We start from the raw sequence: 18,920 nt of genomic DNA on the forward strand, positions 1-18,920 counted from the left end.
TTCCTTACCAATATTTGACTAATTAATACCTTAAAAATACCTTTTTCTTGTAAAACAAGTAATGGTAGGGCTGTCATGACAGTATCAACCTGAAACTGGTTTTACCAAGCGTAAGGAGTGCAAATTCTGGGCATAGGGTTATGCGTGGAAATTGGCCTTGTAATATTGTCATTCGATTAAAAACATGCTGGTTAGGGAAAGCTTTTCACAGTTACAGAACATAATCTTAGTTCCACAGCCAGCTAAAGACGGTGGGAGGTTTTCCATTGACTTAAGAGGACTTTGGATCAGGTCTCAGGAAAGACTTAGAACCACTGAAGGTCTTTTTCTGTGAATGAGAGTGTTGAGGATTAAACCTTATCATCTGGCTTAAAAAAATAAAGAAAACCCAAAATTTCTTAATAATTCCATTCTTCCAGATTCTTCACACCGAAGTCACAATAGGTTTATCGGGTGTTATTCAAAAACAAGGTCCTTGCCCCTCCTCCGTTACACCTATACTTATGGAACATACTTACGCTTTCCTGACAGATGTTTCTTGATTAGTGCATCAGAGGAAAACAAATCACCACCTACAATGGTTCCTGGAGAAGCCTTGAGGAGAAATCCATAATCTATTTTTTTAAATTCTTCAGTTCTTTTCATATCAATTTTTATGATTTCCTTTTTTTTCCCATAATTTGTTTATAACTCTTTTTCATAGGGAACAAAACCAGTGATTTCTCTCTGCAGTGTCCAGCATATCCAACATTTACAGCTTTTAAATTAAAACTTATTTGTGAAATACACAGAAGTTAAAATAGAAGACACTGAATTCACTCCCTTTTAAAGAATTACCCTGGTGTTTAAAATAAAAATATACAAATATTTGTAAGAAATAACCATGATGTTTTTTCATTTTTATATCTGTTGTCTAATATCATGTCTAACTCATGGCTGAATTATAGATTCAGATCATACAGTCAAAAAGTAAATTATGCGTTGTTTACCTATTAAGCTCTGAATTCAGCACTCAGTAGACTGCATTTAACACTGGGTCATTTCAGTTCTGTCAGCTATCATCAGTTTATACCCGGAAATAAAAAATCCATAAGCTTATAGTTTTACAGGCAAAGTGAGTAAGTCGTGATTTTCTACTAAGTCTGCTTTAACATGCTTTCTGTGTGAATTATGTGTTCAAGAAAAGTGCCAGACTCACTGGCCTGGAGCAAAATAGTTCTCTACCTGTAAAAAAAAAAAAAAAAAAGAAAGAAAAGAAAGACTATGACTTTGTTTTCTTATAAACTGCATCTGCATGATTTGATTCCTTTCATACTTATTACAGAAGAAAAGTGCTCCAGTATCTAATCTCTTTTGAATAAATTATATTTATAGCTCTTTTAAGCTGATCATACGCTTTCATAATGATGTCCCCATTAATTTGCAGTCTGAAAATTTGGAAACTAGATTCTGTTCATCTCCGCGTACTGTTAACTCTGAAGCCTGAAAATGGCATTTTAAATATCACTCTGATTGACTACTTTATAGCTGATCATTTTAATGGAACTATGTAAATAGTATAATTCTGGAAACCGCATCTTAAATATAATTTATTTAGATTTAATTTTTTCAACGGTCTGTCATTTTTTGCCTTTTTTCCGCAGTCCAAAAAATAATAGACGACAATACTAATGTGCTTATACTGCAGTCCTCCTCTGCCTCTTTTTTATTACGGAAAACAGATACTGCTGGAGCTGAGCGCAGTGTAAGCACAGTCAAGCATACAAAAATAATGATGGCCAGTGTTAAAATACTCCTCAAAATCTAAGGTTGTTTCACACAGTGTACACCAAATGAGCCCATGCTGAAAGAGCACAAAGTTGTTATCTGTAGAAGGGAGAGAAACCAGCAGACTTTGAAGCAGTGGAAATTCTGTGTGTGTTAGGGCAGAAGAGCAGTTTTTACATGCAAATGAGCAAATGTAAATTTCACTTACTGGGAATACAAAAAAATATTGTAAAAGAAGATTATGATGAGGTGTTTATGAAGGATATGGGATATTTTAGAGATATAAAACATTGATATAGAGACTACAGTGCTGCAAAAAATGTGTGCCACATAAAGTCCCAATAGCACCGAGATAAAAACAAAGGGGTGAACTTAACTGCATGGCAAAATCAGATGTTACTGTGCAGATACAGACACCAAGTAATCAAGTCAGCAATTGGCCATTCTAAGAAACCAAACAATGCAAGGAATTTTATAACTTCAAAAGATTTAAATAAGGCAATCAAACATGAATGCTAACCCAAGAGAACAGCTGAGGGCATCTGCCCGGATCATCACTGTTGTAACTTAGCGTAACTCCACCGAAGGCAATGGAGCTATGCTAATGTACACCAACTGAGGATCCAGACAATCATATTTAGGACTTTGAGTGACAAAATTACTCTTATTTTGGGGCATATATTAAAGGGTTTTGGCAAGTCTGACCAAACACAGAAAGTGCAAAACACTGCACTTTTGATTTGCCTTTTAGCCACTGTATAGTTGATGCACCTTCCCATGGGGATTGCCTCAGCACTTGGGATATACCACAGCATCATGTTGCAGATCTTTGCGGATCTGGATGGAATGAGCAATTGGTTATGATCTGTTGATTTGAAGCAAAAATGATCAACATCACAATGGGAATTTGCACAATAACCAAATTGTGCCAAAGAAAAGACCCTTGAATTGAATACGAGCAAATGCCAGGCTGAATGAGATTAATTATGTAGGACACATTCAATGACAAAGAAGTACGACCAAACCCAAGGAAGGCAGAGGCAACTGGACAAACGGAAGGACTCCAAGACAAGAAGGCCTTAGAGAGATTCATTGGGAATGTTAGCATAACTAAGCGAATTCATTGATAATTAATTACAATTAAGTGCTCCGCTCAGAATAGCTGCTCAGGGACTGCACACAATGGCACAGAAATGACTGACAAGAGAAAAGTTTTGAAAATTAAAATGAACTTTCAAACAAACATTCACACTGAAATAGTTGGTGATTAGTGAAGAGCTTAGGAACTAAGGGTTGTATTTCAAAACTGGCTAAGTTGTTGTCGCAGACACTGAATTCCACTTTCAAAGTTAGGCATATAGCAGGATGCCCAGCACTTACATTCCTTTGGAAAACAACGTTTAGAGTCTTAAGTCACACAGGTTGTTTTGAAAAAATTACTCTAATTCAGTGATCGTTCATCTGAATTGAGACTATTTCGGGTGATAACTAAGTGGCAAATGGTTTTAAATACTGATTAAAATTCAAACAGTAAAACAGTACAGCTATCAATACCTTTTCTTTCAAATAATTAAGTACATAAAGAAAGAGGCCATAAACTATTTGGGTATTGTAGATGCCACTGTGCAAATGAAGCCTCTCATATCAGAGCATTTCATGGTATTGAAAACTTACTAAGGCCCTGATTCTGCAAGGTGCTTCATGCAAACTATTTTGTGCCTGCATGGAGCATTTCACAGCATCAGAGGTACTGATATGCAGATGGCTTTTAAGGAGCTTTTTAGAGAGTACATGCTTTTAAGACTACCTCTCAGTAATGAAAACAACGATGGAGGGTCTCATGTGAACAGAACTGAAGTATTTTCCATTTCAGAGACAAAAGTTGACAAACTTAAGTGAGAATAATGGAATGACTCAACCTTACCAGAGTCTGAATGAGTTACTCTAACAGAAAAAAAAAGCCCAGCCACTTCCATATGTAAAACTTATTGCGACTACAGAGATGAGGTTGCTGCAGATGATGGGTTTCTATACAAAGGACATTATCATAACACCACACAACATGAGGTTGGAAATGCTAGGTATAACCTACAGTGCCCATTTGAGTATTGAGAAGTGCAGGAACAGAGCCCAAGGTGTTCTGTTCTGGCCAGGCATGCATGCTGCCATCAAAGATAAGGTATCCAAGTGGAAATCTGCAATAAATACAGGAAACAAAAATGCAAAAAAAACCCACTGAAACCACATGAGATTCCTAATTTCACTTGGCCCAAGGATCTAGTTGAACAAAATGGGAAAGATTACTCCTTACAGGTGAACTAATATCGGGGATCTATGTTCCTTGGTTTTGTTTTTAATAAATTAAATTTGACTTGCACGCTAACTTGCAATTTAATAACACATTAAAAACCGCAGTTTGTTTTACCATAATATTGCAGATAAGTTAATAAAACACTATCATTTACAAATGACTCACTCTAGTAATTTTTAACATTACTCCAAATACATCACGTCTGGTCCTTGCAATCACATTTTCTATATAAAAGTTATCTAAAACATCAAGGAACTTAAAAGAGTATCTGCAGATTCAAAGGATACATACTTAGCATCAAAGGAGTATTCCATTGTAACACAAGATTACTTACTAGGCTCAACAACTTCAGTATTCAAGAAAAACTAATGACAACTATTAAGTTTCCCATGTAAGGAAAAAAAAAAAGAGGACATAAACAGCAGGGATAAAAAAGTGTTAATAAGAATGGAAATGGTTATTCCTTTTGCAATATAGAATAATTTTCTAAGCGAAAAGTGAGTGAAAACTATATAATGGGTCATAGTCTTACTGAGTTCTTATAGAAGGAGAGATGTCATCTCAGCAGGAAAAAAGGGAAGGGAAGGGAAGGGAAGGGAAGGGAAGGGAAGGGAAGGGAAGGGAAGGGAAGGGAAGGGAAGGGAAGGGAAGGGAAGGGAAGGGAAGGGAAGGGAAGGGAAGGGAAGGGAAGGGAAGGGAAGGGAAGGGAAGGGAAGGGAAGGGAAGGGAAGGGAAGGGAAGGGAAGGGAAGGGAAGGGAAGGGAAGGGAAGGGAAGGGAAGGGAAGGGAAGGGAAGGGAAGGGAAGGGAAGGGAAGGGAAGGGAAGGGAAGGGAAGGGAAGGGAAGGGAAGGGAAGGGAAGGGAAGGGAAGGGAAGGGAAGGGAAGGGAAGGGAAGGGAAGGGAAGGGAAGGGAAGGGAAGGGAAGGGAAGGCAACGGATAGTACTTCTGTGCAGATGAAGCAACAAATGTACACCCAGGCACTGAACATCAGAAACACCTCAAGTGGCAAACATGGGATGTAGATGGAGAAATAATTTCAGCAGCTAAACAGATCTCTGCAGAGATAATTGGTTTGAGTACAAAAAGTGACTGTATATTGGTAGAGCTACCAAGGTTTAAAGAGTATAGGCACTGATCAATGTCCAAGAACAATTTGGTTACCTGTCTAAAGAGGGGAATGTTTCTGTGGTGTTTTACTAATATATCCTATTAATTCTTGTTTCTGTATTTTTTAATTTTATACTGGAGAAGGACTATTTTTTGCATGATCACTAAAGCGAGGAAGAAAATGCTACCATTTTGCCAGTAATATTTTAATTTATATATTCATCAGAATAGATACAACACAAGCTTCTCCATTTCTGGGAGGATATCCCTTCTTCTCAGTTGCTAGTTCTTGCTGAGCAAACTGCAGTAAATTACACCAATAAAAAGTGAATATTACAGATTCCCTAGAAGTATGAGCTAAGGATATCCTTCTATCCAGAAAAAAATGTACTGCATGGAGTTGTTTTTCTCAGAAGAGTTGTGGTTAACAAGGAATGCTTCAGAGCTTTCCATCTGAACTGAATGGAAGACACTACTAGGATGACACATCTGGGAATAAGGAGACGAGGATAGAAGGAAGGTAAGAGGGAGGGCAGAAGACGACCACCAAGAATATGGAAATTAGGGCAGAGTGACACAGAAAGAAGAAGAAGGCACAGAAATTCCAACTCTTACTTCATTGTGGAGAATGAGCAAGAATAGACTGAGCTCCTCACTTTGAGTAAAGAAGAGATGTGGAAAAGAAAAGCTCTCAGGCTTCATTGTAGAGAGGGAAATGAGACTGTACTCCTCCCTGTAAATGCCATAGGGGAATACCAAAAGATGTACACTATAGGAAACGATGACATGCAAAATCTACATAGAGACACAGGTGCTTTGGGACTGAAGGAGTGGGCATATTACAACAGTATCAGACAAGTATCCACACTTGTAGGCACTTGGTTGAACTGCAAATCTTTGTGAGGTTCAGATTCTTTAATATAAGCACTAATGGCATCTTCTGGCAGAATATTGACCCAAGAAACAAGGGTAAATGTTAACAATTTGATAGTCAGTTCCACGGTAGACCAAGCTAATACTTAGTTAACTATGGCCTTTGAAAAAGTATGATTAGTTTTACATCAAAGGAGCGCTAGGTAGAACTAAGTTTGTCATTTTCTGGGAGTCTCTTGTGCACAGGTTCTCCAGATACTATGTTGGCAGTACACTGAGTGTAAATGCTCTCAGTGCTGCATTTTGGCTGGGATTGATCTACTGATGATCAAAATGTGTCCTTTTGAAAACAATAATTAATTTTAGAGGTTTTTTTTTAATTTTATTTTGAGTCAGATTAAAAGTGCTTCAAAATGTTGCTTTTTAATAGTATTTATAATTCTACAATGGGATTACAGTTTTGAAGTAACTGTAACTGTTAGAAAAACTTCCTATGATCATAGAATGAATCATAGAATCATAGAATGGTTTAGGTTGGAAAGGACCTTGAAGATCATCGTGTTCCAACCCCCCTGCCATAGGCAGGGACACCTCCCACTAGACCAGATGATAAGTAGTAAATAAGGAAAACTGATAAGGAAAAGCCTCTGGGTAAGATTAAACTGGATTTAACTTATGAATATCTTAATGTTGGTCACTGGGTGGGCTGTTAATTGCTTTCTCATCATAGTTAAGTTTACTCATCAACATAGCGTCCCTAGGTCCTTGAAAAATTAGATGCTTTTCACAAGTACTATAACCCAAATCGTAATGCCGTAAAAGTTTGGATTCTTGCCAGATATTAATTTCTTCAGAGACCCTTAAAGCTGTTGACCTCTTTTTTTTTGCCAGCAGCAGTAACTGAGAATTAAAGCTAAAGAAATTCTTCTGTTGTTTGGAGACCATTGACCAGGCTGTGTAACTGCTTTGGTCTGCCGATAAACTATGCATAAAGACTCTCATGTTTCCACTTGGGCTTCGGGTGAAAGTGGAGAATTGTACAATCTGCACAGTAAACCTGAGTGAGAAGCCTTACAGAAGAGAAGCATGAGTGGTAAGGAGTAATTAGGCCGACCCTGGAACAGTTTAATTGAAAGGTGCAACTTTTTTATTCTGGGAGCCAGGAAATGTGAGTGATGGAATTTATGGAGCCACAACTACCAAAAGGCAATACAGTGAGCACAACTCTTAAGCAAAATAAACTTTTATCTGACCTTTTCAGATTCTCGTATTAATTTTTTAATGAAAATTATCTGAATTATATTATTCATGAATATTATTTGAAGTGTCTGCTAGTTTTTATTTTAGTTAGGACTTCAAAAGAACTAGTGTTTTAGCAAAATTCCAGTTAGGAAGCTGCATTATACATAACTTTGTGTTCTACAATGCACAGAAGGAGATCATGGGTTGGTAAGATATGATATAAAGGCTTTACCAGCACATATATGACATTTGTTACATAAGCTATGCATGGCAAAGCCATAAAAGTATAAAATCTTTCCAAACTATGCAGTCCAGAAATACAATCTCTATTCTGCATTATCAATTCCTCTATCACACCCTCAATTGTTCTCTGCACCTCACGCATGAGAAAATTATTTGCCAGAAATTTTACAGAGGTTGAAGTCTTTATGGATGACTGGAAACAATTACATTGAAAACTGGAACACGGAATAAAAGATGAAGAAGAGATGGGAACAGTACAGACTGAAAGGGACAGGACAGAAGGGATATCAGCTTGGGATATAGGCAAAAAATGCATATACATTTCTCTCTACAGCCTAGGGTAGGAGCCAAGGTTACTGATTCTCACTATTCTGCTGTCAGCAGATACGTATGAAACACACCAGCAATGTTCCCCACCTCCTCCTGGTGACAGTCCATGCAGAGTGTTATACCTTCTACTGCTGTTTGCTACCACAGTAGTTCAGGTGACCTATATCGAAAGTTGATATATCAAAATATATCAAAAGTGGGTATCAAAAGTCCCCCCGGTGGCTGGTGGCCTGACAGAGAGCCAGTAGGATGCCACATTATGGAATTTCTGCTTCTTTTCAGCTTGCTCTTTTCAAAAGCAAGGAAATTATATCCCCAAACCTCACACACAGAAATATAACAGATGTAAACTAAGTACTTCACGGTCTAAAAATTCCAAAATCAAAATCCCTTATGTAGCTTTGGTTTAGCTGTTTTGTGCATATGCATTATCATTTACATGATCACATCTTCCATCTTAGGCAGAGAACAAGAGCATAAATGAGAGCTGTAAAAAGGACACTGCCATCCGTAGGACTCCTACTTCCCTCCTTTCGAATGTGCGTGAGAAAAGCGAAGATGCTTTGTTTGTCTCTGTACCAACGTCAGCAGGATGGCTAAGAGTTAGAGGACAATGGAAGTATAAATGTGATGGAGGCAGGAGATGGGCTGATTAGACACGGAGCTTGAGACAGGGAGCAATGTAGAAAAAATGATGAGGGAAAACAGGACAGAGTGGAAGCTGGGACCGATCAGAGTTTGGGGGGAAGGAGAAAGGACAGTCCCATCACTTCTTTGGATGACTGGACTGTCTCCTGCTTTTCTGTAGAGTTCATCCCTTTTCACAAATGGTCAATCACTCATGGTGTAGAACTGCTGAATGCCCACAGCTCCAAGCAAATTCAATGGGTACTTGGCTTTGAACATACACAGTTCTCCTCAATGTGAAGAATTCTGAGAAAGTGCGTCCTTGAAGTCTCAAAACGGAGCAATCGGAATTATATGCTTAAGTTTTCTGGCTTTAAAATGGGGATTAATACCAACCTTGACTTACTTCAGTATAAATGAAAATAAATTAATTTATTTATAACCAAGATAAATTTATTAGGAAACACTCCAATGCAATGTTAGTGACAAATATGTGAGTGAATTAGTAGTTACATTCTGAGAGTACAGTCTGAGAAGTCCAGTGAATAGCAGACAGGGCCACATGCGGGATAATGAGGAAGACAGAAGAAATTCATTAGCTGCTTATGCAGTGATTACTGTCTGCCCTGGGCAACGAATTACTTTTTTATCCTATGGAAAAATATGTGATCAGAAAATGAAGGATTGACTTGTAATGAAAATGCAAAAGAGAACTGAGTTAAGTTAGACTGCTTAAAATTCTGGCATTTCCTAACTTTTGAATTCACTTAACAGAGTTTTTATGTGTTCAACGGGTATGATGGTAACTGCTAAATAAATCATTTATGCTAAATTCTAAGTAAATAATAGATGCTAAACCTAAAATATAACTTTAAATATGACTTAATCTTGTTTTCTTTGCTTGGGCAAAACTTGAAATCAGTAGAGAGAATGGCATGAGACAGGAGTGTAATCTCAAGTTTAAGTAAGTCTTTTTTTTTCTTCCTGGTCTCTATTAGGTAGGCTTGACTGCAGAGGTTTGAGAAAGGCAGAGGAGATGGGGTAATTCAGTAATACCTTCCTAACACAAGTGGAAACTTCGTAAAGAGTTACAGCAGCAACGTATGTGTATTATTCATGCTGCCCCAAGAGTCCTGTCTGTGTTTTGTTTATGTAATTACATTTCCTCAAACTTCTACCACTTGACCCATCCCAACCCAAAATCCAGGTCCAAATCTGAGTTTCTCTGGGGTTATGTGCCCATGTCTTACTCTGCTTATACTTACATGTTTTCCCTGATCTCATCCACATCCCTTCCCCTTGCATATCACATAGCCTTCTAGCAGGAGATACCCGCATGATTTAAACTGACAGTTTCAAAACGTTGTTTTTGATCGGATGGGAAGAAATAAATTGTAAACTTTGTACCTGTTTTTCACATCTAGTGACTAGATTAGCTAAGAATAGAGAGCAACCTTACTTCAGCAGCTTTCTCATGCTTGCTTTCTTAGCCTTCCCATGCTTTACATCAAGGTTTGTTTTTTTTCATCAAGGTATGTACTGAACTCAAGAAATGCTATTTAAGGCACTCATGTGTGGTAAAGACAGAATACTGCTTAGCATGGTAGCATAAGCTATGCATTCATACCTTCCCTACCCAATTTTTCCTTGTTACTTGTGAACACCTTTCTACGTTCACCATAGTACCAACTCAGGAGTACCACTGTCTCAGAGCACTAACAAATGCTATAGTTCTTCCACACACACAGTTGCAGTCGAGCATATGGTGCAAGAAGACAGATCAAAGCTAAGTCTCACGAGTCTCTAACTTTCATCGCTCACAATTGTCACTCCGCAGAACTGAAAAGAATTGTAACGAATGCATTTTAAGTAGGGGAATAACTAAGTAAACACTAAAAAGCATAGTCAAATGAGAAAATGCATTAAGCTGATAACTGTGATATAAACCTGGGGAAAATTATGCAAGCATTAGGGATAAACAAGTTGTTTTCTCTTCCCTCCGATCTATGTCTGAGAAGCTACAGCACTTTACTGGTTGTGTAATCAGAAGTATTTCATCAGTCTAATCGCATGAGAATTTTCTGTTCTAACTAGTAAAAACTCAAACGTTCAGAAAAAATTGAATAGGAATTGAAACATTTAGATAGAATTCCAGAAGTTCTGAATTTTTTCCATCCCTATCACCTAACGAATACACAAAAGGAAATACTACATCAACAAACTTATGTATAGAACCAGCCTGTATGGAATTTCTAGAGATGTCAGCACGTGTTCCAAGCAGGATCAGCCCCTTCTGTAGCAGCTCTCCAGACAGTGTTCCTAATTTCTGATACAACTATACACAATTTGCAGTCAAGTAAATATTTATAAAGAAAATATTTGTTCTTTATATCTTACTTGAGTTCTTGTGAGCTTGTGGCCAGCATACTTCGAATGCTTTTGTCAGCCAAGGGACAGCCAGATAAACTGTAAGACATGGCAGGACGTACAAGTAAGTTAATCTTTTTATTAACTGAACGCTCCCAAACAAACACAACATAAAAATTAAAAAGTAAAAGTTTGTAATGCAGAAAAGCGATGGGGCAAGTGCTGTAATATTGAATTTTGTAATATAGTTAACCCTCTGAATATATTTAGGTATCAACATTACTTCCAAAATTACATACTGTAAATGTTCTTTTTGTTTGTTTGTTTCTCTATGAACTAGTAAAATGCAACAGAAAATATTTGAGATTCCTGGGTTAACTACTTAAATGCTTAAGAATACTTTGGAAATTTTAGTAGTCTATTTAAAAATAAAAGACGTTTATACGACACACAAATTAGCATGCTTTTAAGATCAACATATATTACTCAAAGGGTTAACACATAGTTCAACGTTTTACTTTGACAGCATTGTTGAGGTAAGCTGAAAACAATAAATTGAAAAGACAGAATCCACCATGAAAAAAATGAAGTCACACCTTCTATGTGAGGCGTAATTACCAGTCACATGACCACTCCCATCACACCCTGGTGTTGGACATCTGCCACCAAACAAAAACAAAAACAGCCAAAATAGTAAGTATGTTTAAAAAAAAAACTTTTAAAAGTTTCATTGTTTCCAGTTTAGCTGCAATGACTGCAAGGGGTTTTAAGCATCCTAATCGAAAAGCTGCAAAATGAACAGGTTTAAATGAAAATGGCGTCTCAATACAATATAGCATCATTAAGAACAAGCAAATACACATTAGCTTATCACTTTACTTAACTGGCAGTTTGAAACATTTATATGCTGCAAATGTTGCATGCTCATACTGCAAGGCGTATATGTACTCGTTTGTTTAAAAAAAGACAAAGAGAGAAAAGGTTAAAAGGAGAAAAATAATTTCACCTCACATTATGCTTACGTTATTAAATCCTTTTTGCTCTCTTTGCATTGAGGGTATTTGGGTTTAGGACTTGGGATTGTAACTTCACCAGGATACCTTCTTTCTTCAAGCGCCTCTTGGAAAGGATCCAAATCTTCTGGCTACAGGCAAATATATAAGCATTAGTTTCAGTAAGGTGAGGTCACAACTTACACAAAATGATGCAAAGCAGAGTCATCAGATGCTGTCCCCCTTTTTATCCTATTCTGGCAGAGAAATTTAATGAAATTATTTTATATTCCTTCACTCATTAAACCTTTAAATAATACTTGGGTATTTTGATGATGATTTCACAGTAAGTGGTATACACAGGTTATTCAATCAGGAAAGAAAAATAAAAGGGCAAAACACAGCTTTTCCTATAGCTGTTGTATTATTTTGCTTTAAAAGAATCAGTACTTTTTTCTAAAGTCACAGCAAAACAGAGGCAAGGGAAAAAAGATGACTAAATACGCGATCTTCAGCGTCAAAAAGCTGTCTTAAACAACATCTGTTTCGAACATCTCAAAGATGAAACAGGAGCGATCTCAACATCTACATACAGAATCTCAATCTGGGGCAAACCTCAATGGATCTGTCTGGCAAAATATAATTTTATAATTTATAATTAACTTTACTGATGCATTCAGAAATCCAAAACCATCTATTTCAGGAAGTGGGTGAATGCATTGATTTAGCCATTCCTGCAGATGGTGCTATGAACACCACAGTAGAAATAGGAAGTTCTGCTTACTCTGAAAAAAACATGCTATACTCTCTGTTTTACCTCACATTTCCATGATAGTGACAGATTTCCTCCTAAACGCAGTGAAATTAATAGCAAAATTGTAATTAACACCAGAGCTAAAATGCCTTCTGTGTATCTAGCGCAAAAGCCACTTTGTTATATGTTTCAAAGTTACTGTAAATAGTTTTAGGGTTTAAATGAAATTGGCAAGAAATGTGCTACACACAAATGATTAGCCTAATTTTCTGTTATAAACCAAGAAAAAACTCTAGAATTCTCAAAATGGCTAAACTGCATTGAGTGTAGCATTGTAAACTACACTGGATAAGGCTGAAACCTGATGAACAAAAGCAGTGACATTAAAACTTGCCAGCAGACCTCTTCAATGTCCTGGCTGTTCTAAGTTTTGAAAAGTAAAATAAATTCACTAACATATTTTCTTTATTTGCCTCTCCTGTTTAAAGGGCTTTGCTGTTGTCTTGGTATTATGAATTGAAAAGTAATACTTATTTCTAATATCCCTTCTTTGTATTATTTAATCAAAGTATTTCATTAATACAGGCCCTTTCACACACAGAGCTACCAGGAGCGTATAAGTAATCTAGAAGAAGATTAGCTGAAACAGTTGAAAGCTTACATTATATTCTGCTGCTTTTGTTTAAACTGATTTCTAAGTAATTCCTGCTTTCAAATACTCAGCACATCATTTATGGTTTTCAAATTCAGGAGAATATCTTGTCTTGAGAGCTGATTATCCCAGTATTGCACAGTTATGGCAACTCGCTTAGACAGAGTAATGTAATCTGGATATAGCGAAACATCTTTACTGCAGAAAATATTTGTTAACAAGATGATGCTGTTAGAAAATATGATTCACATCCATGGTTCAAATGTTGTCTTATGGAACTTAGTCACTGATCAGACGTGTGCCAGCATGATACAGTCCTAAGGATTAACCAGCAGAGTCCTTTTTGTAGAAAACCACCATTTTTATCGCGTATTAATTTTGTTTCCTCTTTCCCTCCAAATTTCAGAAATTTAATGAATTACCAAAATTAGATTGCAACGAGAACTAATAGATGAAAAAGACATACATTAATCTCTTTGGAATCATCTTCATCTATCCTACTGGGCTTCATTTTAGTGTAGTCCACTGGCAAGTCCCAGCAGTCACCCTCGTTCAGTTGGTAACACCGGTTATTCATCACCGCTTGCCGTTGCGGGGACATTGGCTCCAGTGGTGTCAAAATGGTACAGCAACCATCTCGCTGCCTCTGCTTGTTCATGCTCAGATCCAACGTCCCATTTTCATCGACTTCCATATCAGGATTCTGTCAAAATAAGAAAAATATTGTTAATACGGCTTCACACTGGCAAAATGTTACCTCTCTGTGTTCTTCAATCTGATTGCCTAGCAGAATGATAAAACGCTTTTCCATTCCTGTATAGATTGTAAGCATTGAGCCCCCTCCCACACATAGCATGATGCTGTTACACAACATTAATGCTGTTAAAGTAGATTTCTTCCTGAATGGCTAATCTGATGTTTGGAGGAAGAGGGGAGAGCCTTCATTACCCCTGCCAGCCAGCACACAGGTGCAAAATCTGGAATGAAAAGGAGAAATCTCTAAAGGTATTTTCTTGTCGTCGTCTTTATGCTCTTGATTTATTCTGTGACAGGTGAGTATCTATGAGGTAACATCTGCATAATTCTTGTTTCCAGTCCTGACATCTATCTGGATGATTAGAGTAACAAAAACCAGCTAGTATCAAATAATCTTTCTTTCTTTGTGTATTTAACATTAACAGTCAATGCTTGAATAGATAATGTCAGAAAATTAAACAGGGAGGTAGGGTACCAAAACAAGTCCTTTTGGATCCCATTTGCCAACGAGGAAATACATTCAAATTTCACAGTTCCTTCCCTGCAGATGTAAATGTATTAACATTTCATGTATCTATCTTTATAATCAATAAATTTAGGTAGTGGAATAGTTGTGCCAATTACTGCGGTGGCTGAGGTACTGTGAAAAATAGGGTGAATATGGGCTCTGACTTTTATAGAAACAAAAAGGCGTTGTCTATTATATTAGAGGAGGAGAAATAAGACATCTTAAAATTAAGACAAATTTCAAAATTTAAAAAAACTGAGGACAGATGAAATAAAAATGCCCACAGAGAATCCCTCATATCTTCAAAAATGAAATGCTTCACAAGAAATTTGGTTCCAAAACTAACGTGAATGCGACTGAGTCCTCGTATGTCTGATGACTTTCTCTCCTCTGCAGTAACAACAGAGTGGCAGAAAAGCAATGTGAATGCAAATCTCTCTTTCTGAATTACTGCCTTTTGTCAGAGCATATATCTAATTGCCGCTACCCTGCTAATTTAATTTAGAAAATAGTTGTTTATCTCTCAGATTCATTCCGTCAGTCTCAATATAGGGTGACACATTAGGAAAGAGGCCCCTTCTGGTTTTGAGAGAGTATTTTTAGCAGTGTATCCCAACTTCTTCCATCGTGTTGATATAGAGAACAATTGCATTTATTTACACGCCAGAAAGATTTTCCTCTTGAACAGTATTAAATAAATTAATATAAAAAGCAGCATTTGAAAACAAAGTCACCAGCCGTTCTGGCTTAAATCATGATTATTTGTGATACCCACTGCTACAGGTTTAGTTTGTTATGAATGATCAAGGGGCTTTACACGATGAGGGGAAGAAAACCTTTGTCTATATGTAGAAGAACAGAACATGTCTGCCAGCTCTAAAGCTCTTCTATAAGCACAATGAAAATGTTTCCTCTGCACTGCATCTGTCTACTTAGCCATCTAGTGGTCTCCTATAGGTAACACCGTACTGTCTGCTGGTGCATATTAAATACTCATTTCTTAACAGCTATCAAATTAAAAACTTAACGTTTATATTAAAAAAAAATATCTTTGGGTAAATCTTTAATGACTGTTAATAATGCACTGTTCTTCTTAATATATAAAGCTTAAAACCAAAAGCTTTTATTTGTATCTGTATAGCCATTTCATAATATACCTAGGCTCTATGAACATACAGAACATCAGTGACCCCGCATTACTGTTAAGCACATTTAAAATCACCTGTACTGGAGGATTTGTTCATTTCAAATGTATTATGCGGTGACTTAAGAACTGCGATATCACAGACAGGCAGAAATTATAACATACAAGTAGCATTGATTTCTTTGTACTGGATCTTACAACCTTAGGTTCCATTTGTGACTTTTAAATGAAAATACATTGTTAAACCTTAATCCTTTCACAAAATGTATGAACCAGAATGTGTTTAGTAAAAAAAATCAGTAGTGCAATTAATACCACTTGAGCATTCCAAACATCTTTTATAATTATAGATCTCACTAGTAAGAGACAAATTAAAAAAAAAGGAGCACATGCTATCAATATCACCAGTTTATATACCGATCGGGATTTCCCGAGATATTTGTGAGCATTTTGCATCTTTCTTTTTTTTTTTTTCCTTCCCTGCTTTAGCAGAGCCACCAGATTATGTTAATTTTGAGGAAAAGAAAAAAAAAAAAAAAAAAAGAGCAAGATGTATTAAAGCTATTCTTCTATCTATCGGGGCCACAGAGCAAGTGCAGTAAAGAGAAATCTTCATCAACAAACAGAATTACTAATTTTTACCCTCGCACAGAGATCCTGAGGCTTAGTGGAGAGGTTCTGAGGCATCTCCCTGCAGCGAGTGGAGAGATTCAGAATAGCAGTAGCAGCCATGTGCGCTGCCTCCATGTCATGAGTATAGTCAAAGCTGCTCTTGCTGCAGGTACTGCTGGCACTGCTGCCTCCACCACAACTCATATTGCTGCTGCTGCTAGGGGCATAACTGCTTGTTGTGCTGCTGGTTGGACTTGAATTCTTACAGTAGCGTTTAGCTGTGGGAAGAAATATGACAAGGATGACTCAAAAGAAGGAGCATTCTGCATAAGTGAAGAGAAAAACAAACTGCTGGAGGTGAAATTTATAATGAGCAACAGTAACCGATGAAAAAAAAAAAAAAAAAAAAAAAAAAAAGCTGGCGATAAGAATGATGGCTGCGTTTCTTGATTTCTGTCTGTGACTTTTATGTGCTACATATGTGAGTTCATATGAAATAACCTCCTGTAAATACCTGCATGACATGATTGTGAATCGTTCTGACAAACAGGCTGGATTTAGAAAACAATAAAAACACAGAAACACTGCTTTTACCCCACATATATAGTCAGACAGGAGGTAGGATCTGCTCGGCTCATTCCTTTTTATGAGGGGCAACATAACACTAGGGGACCTTTTCATATTTACATGAGCAAAGTGTTAACTTGAGGCCTAGATTCCCCACAGCCGCCGGAGATCAAGCCCACGGTAAGGCTGATGGGTTTGGTCTCGGGGCCACGGTGCTACCCACATGTCCTCAAACACCCCATACTTCCTAAAACCCTTCTTCTTCCTACACGACAGGCAAATATTACAACACTGGCCAGCAGAAAGGAGAGGAACTTGATGCAGTAAGAAAGGTGGTGGACACAGGTGAGTTCTACCATGGCTTGCACATAGGCAGAAGCAGTGGCTGTATAAATGGAAACAGATATAAGTGAAGTGCCCCCACCTTCAAACAACCCGAGCACCTACAACTCGTCGCAAAACCAGTAAGGACGAAAGATACCCCTTGCTGCTCGCGCCGAGGACGGCAGCGCTCAGCTGTACTCTGACCGACAGAAGCTGTGAGCGGTCACAGAAGAGCGAAGGCACCGACGGACCGCACGTCCAGCCTATCTAAATACAATGCAGCACCGGTGCTGCTTTTAGGAAACACTCCTTGCAGCCAAAAATATTATAGTAATAATGCAAACCAGCCCTATTAGCCCACTTCTTTCTCCAACCCTCTTCCCAAATAAAACCGTTTTAAAAGTGTTTATGTAAAACGCAATAAAAGTGTCAGCTCGTCTCCTAAATCTAAAAGTTTATGAATTTTCATTAAAAAAAATGAAGGTCAAGGTCAGAGGATACATACATGCATATTACAGCGACTACTTCCCCTTAAGATGGAAATGTATACTGCAGAGATCATGCCATATAGCACCGTATAACAATAACCAAGTAGCATGCTGATTAGAGAGCTATACAAAAAAGGTCAGGCCCTAGCTAGAGCTCTTCCGCGATGGGCTCCATTTAAATGCCAGGCTCTTCAGGTGTATTTGTCTGAGCAGACATACATATAATCATCTGCTCCCATGAGCACAGCCCATTTGTGAACCACAGGCTGCTTTGGTAGGCAGGCAGGGTTCAAAAGAAGAATCTGAAAGCAAAATATCTCTGCTAGAGCTTATGTCATCCTCCTTTCTCTAAAAAACTGAAAAAAAAAATCATGGCGTTATTTTTACTGAAAAGGAAATAGTGTTTCACTTAATTCATAACAGATGGAGTTTTCTCAGGAAAGCCACATAATGCACAGGGTGTGATTTTTTTTTTAAATGAAGTGAATGCTAAACATTCATCACATTTCTTTGTTTTGAACACATAGTAGCACTACTCTAGCAGGGTATCCACTAATAATAAACCTGTGAACTATTTCTCGAGAGTTTCATTATTAATATAGTAGTCAGTGGTGGTCATTAAAAATTCAGCATTTATCCATTGTTAGTTTGTAACAGTATCCAAGACACACAAGAATTTTCCTATACTTAAGGAAGCAAATAATTGAATAATTCAGTTTCTACTGTGTTAACACAGCAAGCACCCTGTACCACTGAACTTGTCAAATTAGAAATATCTTTCAAAATTCATATGAACAAATAAGACTTCTGTCACTTGCAAAAAATGTCAGTCTTGTTATAGCAGGTCACATTTAGAAAGACGTAAGAGACATATTACATGGGAAATTATATATAGGAGAATGTATGCTATAGAAAGGGAGGGAAAGAAGCAGTTTATACATTGGACTAACCATCAGAAACTCATGCAGCCTCTGATATGGACTCCTCTGTGGCCTTGGACAAACTATATTATCCCTCATTTTCCCTAGAAATAGAAAGTTGCTTCTAAAATTTAGTTGTGTTGTGATTCACTTGCAAAACACTTTTAAGATGTGAAGTGCTATAAGCATGCTACACAATTATTAGCTTTTAGATTATCAATAATTTTAGCAAAACTCCCTTAGAGAGAAATGGCCGTGGTTATTTTAACTTTATTGTAGCCGTACATTTTAAGATGAGTCACATAACCCAGACCGTTCATTTCACATTAGCTTT

General features: G+C 37.3%; 1 protein-coding gene across 3 annotated transcripts in view; it reads right to left on the reverse strand.

The window, feature by feature from the left end:
• The window catches only part of MYT1L (myelin transcription factor 1 like), a gene marked incomplete at both ends in the record, with an annotated part of 130,567 nt that overhangs the window by 49,213 nt on the left and 62,434 nt on the right, over positions 1 to 18,920 (reverse strand). For all 3 annotated transcript variants that reach the window (XM_082481155.1, XM_082481154.1, XM_082481156.1), the window contains 4 exons: positions 10,900 to 10,968; positions 11,892 to 12,013; positions 13,734 to 13,970; positions 16,318 to 16,565. In XM_082481155.1, coding sequence (XP_082337281.1) covers positions 10,900 to 10,968; positions 11,892 to 12,013; positions 13,734 to 13,970; positions 16,318 to 16,565 — 676 coding nt within the window. The remainder of the gene's footprint in view (positions 1 to 10,899; positions 10,969 to 11,891; positions 12,014 to 13,733; positions 13,971 to 16,317; positions 16,566 to 18,920) is intronic.

Source organism: Vanellus vanellus (genome assembly GCF_965231255.1).
Source record: "Vanellus vanellus genome assembly, chromosome: 3".
In the NCBI taxonomy this organism is placed as follows: domain Eukaryota; kingdom Metazoa; phylum Chordata; class Aves; order Charadriiformes; family Charadriidae; genus Vanellus; species Vanellus vanellus.